Source organism: Carcharodon carcharias, chromosome 2 (genome assembly GCF_017639515.1).
Source record: "Carcharodon carcharias isolate sCarCar2 chromosome 2, sCarCar2.pri, whole genome shotgun sequence".
Taxonomy (NCBI): domain Eukaryota; kingdom Metazoa; phylum Chordata; class Chondrichthyes; order Lamniformes; family Lamnidae; genus Carcharodon; species Carcharodon carcharias.
Window position 1 is genome coordinate 43,813,921 of NC_054468.1, and position 12,687 is coordinate 43,826,607.

At 44.1% G+C, this 12,687-nt stretch overlaps 1 protein-coding gene across 7 annotated transcripts in view; it reads left to right on the top strand.

Annotated features, from left to right (window-relative positions):
* Nucleotides 1-12,687, top strand: part of atp13a3 (ATPase 13A3) — a 187,182-nt gene that overhangs the window by 96,004 nt on the left and 78,491 nt on the right. For all 7 annotated transcript variants that reach the window (XM_041211022.1, XM_041211039.1, XM_041211072.1 and 4 more), the window contains 5 exons: nt 5,645-5,761; nt 6,781-6,798; nt 6,888-7,041; nt 7,397-7,517; nt 10,832-10,956. In XM_041211022.1, coding sequence (XP_041066956.1) covers nt 5,645-5,761; nt 6,781-6,798; nt 6,888-7,041; nt 7,397-7,517; nt 10,832-10,956 — 535 coding nt within the window. The remainder of the gene's footprint in view (nt 1-5,644; nt 5,762-6,780; nt 6,799-6,887; nt 7,042-7,396; nt 7,518-10,831; nt 10,957-12,687) is intronic.

The window sequence follows — 12,687 nt, forward strand, 5'->3', positions numbered from 1 at the left end:
CCAGTTTGCGTTGGGCTTCATTGGAACAATGCAGCAAGCCAAGGACAGACATGTGAGCAAGAGAGCAGGGTGGAGTGTTAAAATGGCAAGCGACAGGGAGGTTTGGGTCATTGTTGCGGACAGACCGCAGGTGTTCTGCAAAGCGGTCGCCCAGTTTACGCTTGGTCTCTCCAATGTAGAGGAGACCACATTGGGAGCAACGAATGCAGTAGACTAAGTTGGGCGAAATGCAAGTGAAATGCTGCTTCACTTGAAAGGAGTGGTTGGGCCCTTGGACGGTGAGGAGAGAGGAGAGAGGAAGTGAAAGGGCAGGTGTTACATCTTTTGCGTGGGCATGGGGTGGTGCCATAGGAAGGGGTTGAGGAGTAGGGGGTGATGGAGGAGTGGACCAGGGTGTCCCGGAGGGAATGATCCCTATGGAATGCCGATAAGGGGGGTGAAGGGAAGATGTGTTTGGTAGTGGCATCATGCTGGAGTTGGCGGAAGTGGCGGAGGATGATCCTTTGAATGCGGAGGCTGGTGGGGTGATAATTGAGGACAAGGGGGACCCTATCATGTTTCTGGGAGGGAGGAGAAGGTGTGAGGGCGGATACGTGGGAGATGGGCCGGACACGGTTGAGGGCCCTGTCAACGGCCGTGGGTGGAAAACCTTGGTTGAGGAAGAAGGAGGACATGTCAGAGGAACTGTTTTTGAAGGTAGCATCATCGGAACAGATGCGACGGAGGTGAAGGAACTGAGAGAATGGGATGGAGTCCTTACAGGAAGCGGGTTGTGAGGAGCTGTAGTCGAGGTAGCTGTGGGAGTCAGTAGGTTTGTAATGGATATTGGTGGACAGTCTAGAGCTATACCTTGAGTGCCCTACCATCCATTCTTAATTAGCACATTCGTTTAGATAATATCACCAACTTCGACACCTATATGTTCTTTTGTTCTGTTGTCTCTGACATCTTTTGATGATCTGCTTCTATCACTGCTTGTTTGTCCCTACAACCACACCACCCCCCTCCACTTCTCTCCCCCCACCCAACCCACCCCCCCTCCCACCCCACCACCACCTTAAACAAGCTTATAATTCACCCCTTCCTTGGATTCACCTAGTTCTGTCGAAGGGTCATGAGGACTCGAAACATCAACTCTTTTCTTCTCCGCAGATGCTGCCAGACCTGCTGAGTTTTTCCAGGTAATTCTGTTTTTGTTTTGGATTTCCAGCATCTCCAGTTTTTTGTTTTTATTTCTGTGTTTAATTGACTGCCACTGCTCTTCAAGAAATGCCTACCTCCTTGAAGACGTTCTGTTCGTCTCTGCGACAAGATTTCCGTATCTCTCTTTTGCCTTGTTCACCTTTATTTCTTTCCATTTCTCTCCTGGTGCTTGACAAGGTGTTTACTAAAACCCGCTTTCACAGCCATATCTCCTTTCTCAGTGACTGTCTCCGTCTCCGATCCATGTGGATTTCAACTGAAATTCCACCCCTCATGTTTCGAACCCACCCAGGATTACAGGTATTTCCGGGACATAAAACGTTTCTCGGACTGCTGTTCCCGTTGCATCCTGAGATCCACACTCATGCGCCGCCATATGAACACACTCGACCTCTCCCTCCAGCAGCACTGACGTACCCTTTTTCAAAGCTGCGCGTGCCCCCAGTTTCATTTTATTCTTCGTCTCATCCGACGCCTCAACAAGAAACTTTTTCTCTTTCTCTCAAGTGCTAAGGAACGCAAGCTCCAACAACTCATCGACACCAACACCCACCTAGGACCCTCCTGTCCCTCTGTCCGTCCCTCTGTCCCCATCCCATCTTCCAATCCCAGCCCCAGCCGTGTATTCACTATACCCCCTGACCTTCCCCTCTCCGATGCTGAACGTTCAGTGCTCAGCAAAGGACTTAGTTTCATAACCATACGCCCTCACCTTAATGAATTTCAGGCTCAGCACGATGCTGAACTCTTCTTCCACCGTCTTCGTCTCCGGGCTCACTTCTTTGGGCAGGAGTCCTCTCCCCGTTCAACGGATCCTTTCACCCACCTCCAATACTCTCCCTCCACCTAGACCCCTCCCTCTGGATTCTTACCTTCTCTTGATCTTTTCATTGAGAACTGTTGGCGCGACATTAGTCGTCTCAATTTCTCTGCTCCTCTCACCCATTCTAATCTCTCTCTCGCTGAACTTACTGCACTCCATTCTCTCAGGTCCAACCCTGACATCGTCATCAAACACGCTGATAAGGGTGGTGCTGTTGTTGTCTGGTGCACTGACCTCTACCTCGCGGAGGCTGAGCGTCAACTCGCAGACACTTCCTCCTACCTCTCCCTGGACCATGACCCCACCACTGAACATCAAGCCATTGTTTCCAGGACTGTCACTGACCTCACCTCATCTGGGGATCTTCCTCCCACAGCTTCCAGCCTGATAGTCGCCCAACCTCGGATGGCCCGCTTCTACCTCCTACCCAAAATCCACAAACAGAGCTGTCCCGGTAGACCGATCATATCAGCTTGCTCCTGCCCCACAGAACTCATTTCTCATTATCTTGACTCCCTTCTCTCTCCCCTTGTCCAGTCCCTTCCCACCTACATCCGTGATTCCTCTGACACCTTACGTCACATCAACAATTTCCAGTTCCCTGGCCCCAACTGCTTCCTCTTCACCATGGACGTCCAATCTCTCTACACCTCCATCCCCCACCAGGATGGTCTGAGGGCCCTTAGCTTCTTCCTCGAACAGAGGCCCGAACAATCCCCATCCACCACTACTCTCCTCCGTCTGGCTAAACTTGTTCTCACACTGAACAATTTCTCCTTCAACTCCTCTCACTTCCTCCAACTAAAAGGTGTGGCTATGGGTACCCGCATGGGCCCCAGCTATGCCTGTCTCTTTATGGGGTATGTGGAACATTCCTTGTTCCAGTCCTACTCCGGTCCCCTTCCACAACTCTTTCTCCAGTACATCGATGATTACTTCGGTGCTGCTTCGTGCTCTCTTCGGGACTTGGAAAAATTTATTAATTTTGCTTCCAATCTCCACCCCTCCATCATTTTCACGTGGTCCATCTCTGACACTTCCCTTCCCTTCCTTGACCTCGCTGACTCAGTCTCTGGTGATAGACTGGCCATCAATATCCATTACAAGCCGACCGACTCCCACAGCTACCTTGACTACAGCTCCTCACACCCCGCTTCCTGTAAGGATTCCATCCCATTCTCTCAGTTCCTTCGCCTCCGTCGCATCTGTTCCGATGATGCTACCTTCAAAAACAGTTCCTCTGATATGTCCTCCTTCTTCCTTAACCGAGGTTTTCCACCCACGGTCGTTGACAGGGCCCTCAACCGTCTCCGGCCCATCTCCACATCCGCCCTCACGCCTTCTCCTCCCTCCAGAAACATGATAGGGTCCCCCTTGTCCTCACTTATCACCCCATCAGCCTCCGCATTCAAAGGATCATCCTCCGCCATTTCCACCAACTCCAGCATGATGCCACTACCAAACACATCTTCCCTTCACCCCCACTGTCGGCATTCCGTAGGGATCGTTCCCTCCGGGACACCCTGGTCCACTCCTCCATCTCCCCCTACTCCTCAACCCCCACCTATGGCACCACCCCATGCCCATGCAAAAGATGTAACACCTGCCCCTTCACTTCCTCTCTCCTCACCATCCTAGGGCCCAAACACTCCTTTCAAGTGAAGCAGCATTTCACTTGCATTTCCCCCAACTTAGTTTACTGCATTCGTTGCTCCCAATGTGGTCTCCTCTACATTGGAGAGACCAAGCGTAAACTGGGCGACCGCTTTGCAGAACACCTGCGGTCTGTCCGCAAGAATGACCCAAACCTCCCTGTCGCTTGCCATTTCAACACTCCACCCTGCTCTCTTGCCCACATGTCTGTCCTTGGCTTGCTGCATTGTTCCAGTGAAGCCCAACGCAAACTGGAGGAACAACACCTCATCTTCCGACTAGGCACTTTACAGCCTTCTGGACTGAATATTGAATTCAACAACTTTAGGTCTTGACCTCCCTCCTCCATCCCCACCCCCTTTCTGTTTCTTCTCCCATCTTTTTGTTTTTTTCCAATAAATTATATAGATTTTTCTTTTTCCCACCTATTTCCATTATTTTTAAATATTTTTAAATCTTTTATGCTCCCCCCACCCCCACTAGAGCTATACCTTGAGTGCCCTACCATCCATTCTTAATTAGCACATTCGTTTAGATAATATCACCAACTTTGACACCTATGTGTTCTTTTGTTCTGTTGTCTGTGACATCTTTTGATGATCTGCTTGTATCACTGCTTGTTTGTCCCTACAACCACACCACCCCCCTCCACTTCTCTCCCCCCACCTTAAACCAGCTTATATTTCACCCCTTCCTTGGATTCACCTAGTTCTGTCGAAGGGTCATGAGGACTCGAAACGTCAACTCTTTTCTTCTCCGCCGATGCTGCCAGACTTGCTGAGTTTTTCCAGGTAATTCTGTTTTCTTTTGTTCTGTTGTCTGTGACATCTTTTGATGATTTGCTTCTATCACTGCTTGTTTGTCCCTACAACCACACCAACCCCCTCCACTTCTCTCTCCCCCAACCCAAACCTCCCACCACCCCCACACACACACACACACACACACACACACACACACACACACACACACACACACACACACACACCTTAAACCAGCTTATATTTCACCCCTTTCTTGGATTCACTCAGTTCTGTCGAAGGGTCATGAGGACTCGAAACGTCAACTCTTTTCTTCTCCGCCGATGCTGCCAGACCTGCTGAGTTTTTCCAGGTAATTCTGTTTTTGTTCTGGCATTGAACATTTACTTTTGAATATATGGAGTCTCCATCTTTCAGGTTTAATCATTGGTAAGGGTTTTAAAAATGTATGTTCTCTTTACTTTTTCTCTTCTCTTTGATCGTCTTATTCCCACCTATTTTTTTCCATCTCTTTATTTGGATTTCTATTCATGATTTGGCATTGAATTAAATGTTCTAACTTGCACTTCTTGGTTTAAACTCAATAATTCCAATTGGTCAAGGAAGCAGAACATTGCTTACCCTTTTCATGCAGGTCCCAGATCTCCTGTAGAGAGCACAGCACTGTTTTGGATCTCTATTCATGGCAATTCACAGTGTAAAAGCTCACAAGATGTCTGGGCAAGTGCATGTGTAATGAATGGCTGGCACCATTTGTTTGCTACTGACTGCAAAATTGGGGCCAGTGTTCAGTTCGGCATGATAAATTTATGTTCCTATTGTAGGTTGACAAGGTTTCAGAACCTTAATTAATTATAAATGAAAACAGAAAATGCTGGAAAAACTCAGCAGGACTGGCAGCATCTGTGGAGAGAAACAGTGTTAGCATTTCGAGTCCGTATGACTCTTCAGCGCTAAAGAGTAGAAATATGATGGAAATAAGGTGGAACGAGATAGAAGGTCAATGGTAGGTGACAGCTAAGGAGGGATTGACAAAGATGTCATTGGCACAAGACAAAGATGTCATTGGCACAAGACAAAGATGTCATTGGCACAAGACAAAGGGAGTGTTAATGGTGGTGACGAGTAAAGAAGGTGCTGAGCGTGGCATAAAGGTCAGAGTATGGGTAACCTTAATACTGTTTATTATTATTTTATATTAAAGGTTCTTGAGGAAGCAACTGAAGAAGAGACTGCTTTACATAATCAAATCATGCCCACTGTAGTTCGACCTTCGAAACAGCTTCTCCTTGAGCACGAGACAGTGATGGATCATGAATTGGTACTATTTTTAAGGCAGCTTTAAATGACATTAACCATGATTGACAAGATGGTCCATGGTTGTCTTTCCTAATCCTATAAATTCCTGTGCTTATTGTAGTGTGCGCTTTCATTCAGTTCTCAGAATAATTTAAAAAAAGACTACAGAGAATATTAGCATAGAAATTTGGTCAAGCAGTGTCCATTTCTCGAGTGCTAAAAGGCCTCCCAAGCCTCCAACTTGGCAGGCAGGAAGTACACATTTATTATGGGCTGGAACATGTCACCTACTACATTGATAAAAGCCAAAAAATCGACAAGCAGTGATATCTATATTCTGCAGATGCAAATAAGGAACCATATCAGCTCAACATGGTGAAGAGCAGAGCCATTATTTTTGGTCTCACTTCAAATTTTATTGCTTTGTTGCTGACTATATCTTCCGTTCTTAGTCACTGGAAGAAATTTTCTATAGCGTCTTTGATATTTATTCCAGAGTTGAGCTATGAGTCATAAATCCGACTTACCATCAAGAACAATGTTACCCATTTCCAGCTCTCTCTCCTGCGCGCTCTCTACCCCTCTCTCTCCCCCGCCGCTCGCCCTCCCCTCCCCGCCGCTCGCCCTTCCCTACCCCGTTCTCCCTCTTCCTGTCACCTTTCCAACCTCCCATTGTCTTTCCTTAAAGCCTTATTGCTAAATACCTTCTGTCCCCCAATCTCTCCATTTACCAATTCTAAGTCTAAACAACATGGGTTTAGATATCTTAATGCAATGGTTTTGCTATTTAACTTCTGTTAATTAATTGTAAGTTGTAGGATAGATCTTTCATGAGAAATACCATACAAAAAACATTTTACAATGTTAAAACTTTAGGCTTAAAGTACACAGCAGATCCTGTGCTGTTATGTATTCTATAAAGCACGCTCTGAATGTGATTCTTCACTGTAACATTAGCAGTATAATTTTAACCAGCATTTCGTTATGTTTTTAAATGGAAAAATGCAATGTAATCTACTTAACTTTGTTTCTTTTTAACAGGAAATGTATGATCTTCCAGTAAGTACAATTTTTGAAAGATTCTCAAATCTCTTTTTATTCAAAAACAGTTACTACACTGAATACTTATTCACATTATTTCTGTGCAGGCATCATATGAAATAGGTATTGTAAGGCAGTTTCCATTTTCTTCTGGTTTGCAACGAATGAGTGTCATAGTCAGAGTGCTGGGTGAAAAACATATGGATGTTTACTTAAAAGGTGCACCTGAGATGGTTGCTAACTTATGCAAGGCAGAGACAGGTAAAGTACCATGGACTATTTTCCATTTCTTTTTCGTGAGCTGTTGCCATATATTTTAAATGAATCTAAACTGAAATAAATGTTCTGATAGAATACTTCCCTGACATCTGCAGGAGTAGAAATTACTGTACAAACATTTAACTTGTTCCTGTCAAGTTCCTCTTTGCTTTATCTTAATGTGAATGTTAACCCTTTTTATTTTAAATTGGATAATACACAATTAACTTAATGGAGGGCGGAAATTGATAGGAGTATACTCAGGCTTATGTTTTACGTTTTACATTGTAGTTGCAAACTATTTGAGTTTAGGGTTATTTGATGCCCATATGATGGTTTTCTGTTCTTTATTTTTCAGTTCCCAAAAGTTTTTCTGAAGTATTGAAGATTTATACAAACCAAGGTTTCAGAGTCATAGCACTTGCCCATAGGAAATTAGGATCTAAACTAACTTGGCACAAAGTGCAGAATGTCAGCAGGTAATGGAATTAAATTCTGGTTCATGTAGCATCCCAAACTGAGATTGGCATGTGGGCATGGTTAGGGCAAGCAACACGTGCACGTAGTCATAGAGTTATACAGCTCAGAAACAGATGGAGACACCTGGTGAGATTCTAGTTCCACGGCATAATTTCCATATTCTGAGTTGGTCTCGTGTCCATTTGCCAGATGTGGGAGAGACTTTGGGTGACAGGAGGTCACTACCAGGGATCTGCAGGAACATGTCCAGGCAATCACATATCTGTTGCAGAATTATGCATCCTAGGATCAAAAAAATAATTTTAACTTGCTTTCATAAAAGACTCAACATCTGTGCACAACATCAGGGTGATTGTGCTATTCTGTATTTCCTGGGGTCTTTTTTGTGGATGACAAAAAATATCGGGAGCAGAAATTCCGAAGTGAATCAAGAATTAGGTGAAAATTAAACTTTGTAAAAGGGCATGTGCTGCCCCTCTTTTGCCGTCCCAACCAATTGCCTGAAATAGAATCCCAGAATCTTCTGCGATATTTTAGCATAATCATGGCATCAGAATGGAGTTGTGCCCTTTGTTCCTGTGGAAATTTGTGGATAACAGATTTATGCTAGTTTTACATCAAAACAGTGCAATGTGCAAATTTAGGCCCATAGCAGGGCCCGATGAGACTGAATGAGTAACTGGATTTCTCAGCTTTGAGACTTGTTAGTCTGTAGCTGCAACAATTTGCTCAGTCCCACTTCCTTGCTGAATGTAATTTTCTTGAGTTCCCCCTCCCTTTCAATACCTGATTTTAAAGCTAGTTCTGGGATGTTACTTGTATCCTTTACTGTGAAGCCTGATGCAAAATACTTGTTCAATTCATCTGCCATCTCCATATTATTCATTATTAATTCCCTAGACTCACTTTCTATAGGACCAACACTCACTTTGTTCACTCTCTTCTTTTTCAAATATCTATAGAAACTCTCACTATCTGTTTTTATATTTCTAGGTGGCTTTCTCCAATTTTTCACTCCTTATTAATCTTTTAGTTATTCTTTGCTGTTTTTAAAGCCTGTCCAATCTTCCAACCTACCTTTGTACAAATATATGCTTTTTCTTTAAGTTTGATATTATCTTTAACTTTTTTAGCTAACCATGGATTGTGGATCCTCCCCTTGTAATTTTTCTTCCTCGTTGGAAAAGTGGTTATATCACTGTGGCCTCCTCTAGCCCTAGAACACTCTTGAAATGTCTGCACTTCTCTAACTTTGGCCTTGTGAGCATCCCTGATTATAATTGCTCCACCATTGGTAACCCTATCTTCAGTTGTCTTGGCCCTAGGCCCTGGAATTCTCATCCTAAGCCTCTTGTATCTCTACCTCACTTTCCTCCTTTAAGACACTCCTTAAAATATACTTCATTGAACAAGCTTTTGGTCATCTGCTTTAAAAATTCCTTATATGCCTTGGTGTCATATTTTATTTTATAATGTCTCTGTGAAACACTTTGGCATTATATAAATACAACTTTTGGTGTATGAAGCCTTGCAAACCAGTTCAAATTTAAAAATTCACATTTGTACTTTCTGAAATAATTGCACTTATAAAGGACTAGCATAGTGAATAACAAAGTTTAATTTATTGGCAAGTTTTATTATTTAAAATACAATGAAGTAAAAATGTTAATATGCAGGTGTATAATTTTGATCAGCTGTATTACAACATAATTGAAACAACTATAAATTTAAGCTAAAAACAAAAAAACTGCGGATGCTGGAAATCCAAAACAAAAACAAAAACAGAATTACCTGGAAAAATTCAGCAGGTCTGGCAGCATCGGCGGAGAAGAAAAGAGTTGACGTTTCGAGTCGTCGAAGGGTCATGAGGACTCGAAACGTCAACTCTTTTCTTCTCCGCCGATGCTGCCAGACCTGCTGGGTTTTTCCAGGTAATTCTGTTTTTGTATAAGTTTAAGCTTCTGTGCAGCCATTTAGCATATAGCAAGCAATTAGATTGCAACATAATCTTGCTAAATTTGCAACAATTTGGTGCAAGATTTTGCTTTGTGGCCCAAGGAAATAAACTCCACAAAATGTCTAGGGGTAGAATTTTCAGGTCGGTGGGTAGCCGTGATCAGCGGTCCCAGGAGTGGCTGGGAAATGGGCCACTGCCCACGATTGGCTGCCGACCGCGATTTCATGCTGGCTGGCCAATTAATGGCCAGCCAGCGTGAAAGGTGCGCTGAAAGGCTCAGTGCTGCCAGGGTGGGGTCGGGAGGAGGGTGAGTGCTGAAGTCAGCGAGGGTGCGGGGGAGTGCGGAATGAAAGCTCCCTGAAGGCAGAGAGCTGCCCCAGGGGTCTGAAGAATTTAAATTCAATAAAAACAGATTTTAAAACCTGGAAAAAATGCCCACACGTCAGAATGAGTCACCTAAACATATAGATGCTTAAATTTGTGTCCAAACATTTTTATCTTTTCATAAATTAATCTCGGAAATTTCATCCCAGCCTTGCATGAGGTTTTTGAAACGGTCAGCTGGCTGCCTGCCCTGGTTTTGCGTGTGCGACGAGTGCGAAATTGCACAGGCAACGAAAAATTGGCATCAGTTGACTTTTTAATGGTCTTAACTGGCCTCTTAATTAATGGCGGGCATGGCTCTGGCGCCCGCCAGCCGAAATATCGCGCAAGTATGCAATGACGTCGGGACGCTCACCTGACATCATTGCGCTCTATTTTACACATGAGCATGTCAGGTGCGCGCCCTCACACCTAGTGAAAAATTCTGCCCTAGATGTAAATTCCAAACGGCTAGGTCAGCACTAAAGCCGGCACCAGGTCTACATAAATGCGATCCAGGAAGTTTCGGGCTATTGACTACATTTTATAAGTGATATGTTTAATAAATCCACTTTCCAGAGCTTTACAGTACTTAAAGCATTTTTATTCAAAAAGTGGTGAATAAAAATAACCCAATTAGTAATTTGTGATGCCAGCTGTCAGCTGTACAGTTTGATTAAATGATATAAGCTAGTTTAAAATGAGTAATTTCATTATTAATTGTTTGGAATTTCTCTGCGTCAGACTGATTACTTTTAAATTTAACAGAAAGGCTGATCTGTCTGCCAACTCTCTTTAGCATTACTTGTTTTATAAATGCTTTTTGAATTTCTCTATAATTTTGCATGGTGTGAAGTGTTCCTGTATTACTTAAATTTTGTACACTATAGACAACTTCTATCCTTTTCTGTGGCTACTGTGTTTTATATGGCATTTGCATTGTAGCAGTAATGCATTGTGAAATTGAATACTTAAAAGCTTTGCACTTTACAGGGATGTCATTGAAAGCAACATGGAATTCATGGGGTTTATTATTATGCAAAACAAGCTAAAGCCTGACTCGTCTAATGTCCTTGGAGAACTCAGAAAAGCTAATATTCGCACAGTTATGGTTACAGGTAACGTATTTTCTTTTCTGCAGCTGCAATTGTGCATGTATTTTACATCTTGCCAGGATTTTATTAATTGCTTTTTGGATTTTAAAAGCCCTTTGAAACTGACCAAGTGCTGTCTTTTATAATAGCAGTCACACAGTATTACTACCATAATGGCAATCTCCAAAATAAGTGCCATGACCTTCAAGTTTCCAATAACTACAGGAAACAGAATGGGCTGTAACCCGAGCTCCCTTGTATCAAATTGGGGGGGAGAGGGGAGGGGGAATTAAAACCTCTTCTAACTTCTGTGTAACTATTGTGAAGACCCAAACTGACACCCCACCCCACCCCCTCCAAAACAGGGAAACATGCGCACACCCGAACCCCCACAGGACTCCCCCTGCAATCCCGACTACCCCAGCCCGCTGACTAAGCAGCCATCGACCCTCTCATGGGATTCCCCCCACTGGCATGGACAACTCCCCCCCCCCCGGCCAACCATCGGCTTGCCCACAATATCCCCCCCATCTTCACCCCCAGCCTTCCTACACTACCACTTCCCCCTGCCCCCTTGCAGGCTCGATAACCCCTACCCAACTGACCTCGCCACCACCCCTGACCAGAACTGACCCAACACCTCTGCCCCCCAAACCCCTCTGCAGGCCCGACCCCACCCCCCCACAAAAACCGACCTGACCCCCTCCCTTGAACTCTGACCCCCAACCCACCCGAGATCCCAGCCCTAAGGTCTGACCCCAAACCCCCCCCGCCCCTGAGGTCCGACCACCTCCAACAGGGTCATGTGACCTGTTCAGAAGTCTGCCTGATAGCAAACCTGGGTGGTTTGGGAGATTAAAGGGGGCTAGATTATTTTACTGGCAGGAAGGTAAAAAGTGTTTACATTTGAAGTTAATAGCAGCAGTGGGTGTTAACAGTGGATAGACTAAGTTTCCAAAGTCTAAGAAAAGTGTGGAGAATGTCAGGTTGCAGCAGTTGTGCTGTTCCAAAAGGCATTTAATTAGGTGCCATATAAATGGTTCCTACATAAAATAGAAGCATATGGTATTGGCGATGATATGTTAGCATGAATGGAGGACTGGTTAACTAACAGGAAACAGTCAGGAAGAATGGGTCAGTTTCAGGTTGGCAAACTGTAACTAGTGGAATGCCACAGGGATCAGTGCTGGGGCCTCAGCTATTTATGATCAATATTAATGACCTGGATGAGGGACCGACTGCAGTATAGCCAAATTTGCTGCTGATATGAAGATAGTTTGGAAAGCAAGTTGTGAGGAGGATATAAAGAATCTGCAAAGGAATCTGGATAAGTTAAGTAAGTTAGCCAAAATTTGGAGTATAATGTGGGGAAATGTTAGGTTGTCCACTTTGATAGGAAGAATAGAAAAGCAGAGTATTATTTAAATAGGGAGAGACTGCAGAATGCTGCAGTACAGACAGACCTTAGTGTATTCGTACATGAATCGCAAAACGTCAGCATGCAGGTACATCAAGTAATTAAGAAGGTGAATAGAATGTTGGCCTTTATTGTAAGGGAGATTGAGTATAAAAGTAGGGAAGTCTTGCTACAACTCTACAGGGCATTGGAGAGACCACACTTGGAGTAGTGTGTGCAGATTTTGTCACCTTACTTAAGGAGGGACATACTTGCTTTGGAGGCAGTTCAGAGAAGATTCACTAGGCTGATTTCTGGAATGAAGGGGTTGTCTTATGAGGAAAGATTGAGCAGGTTGT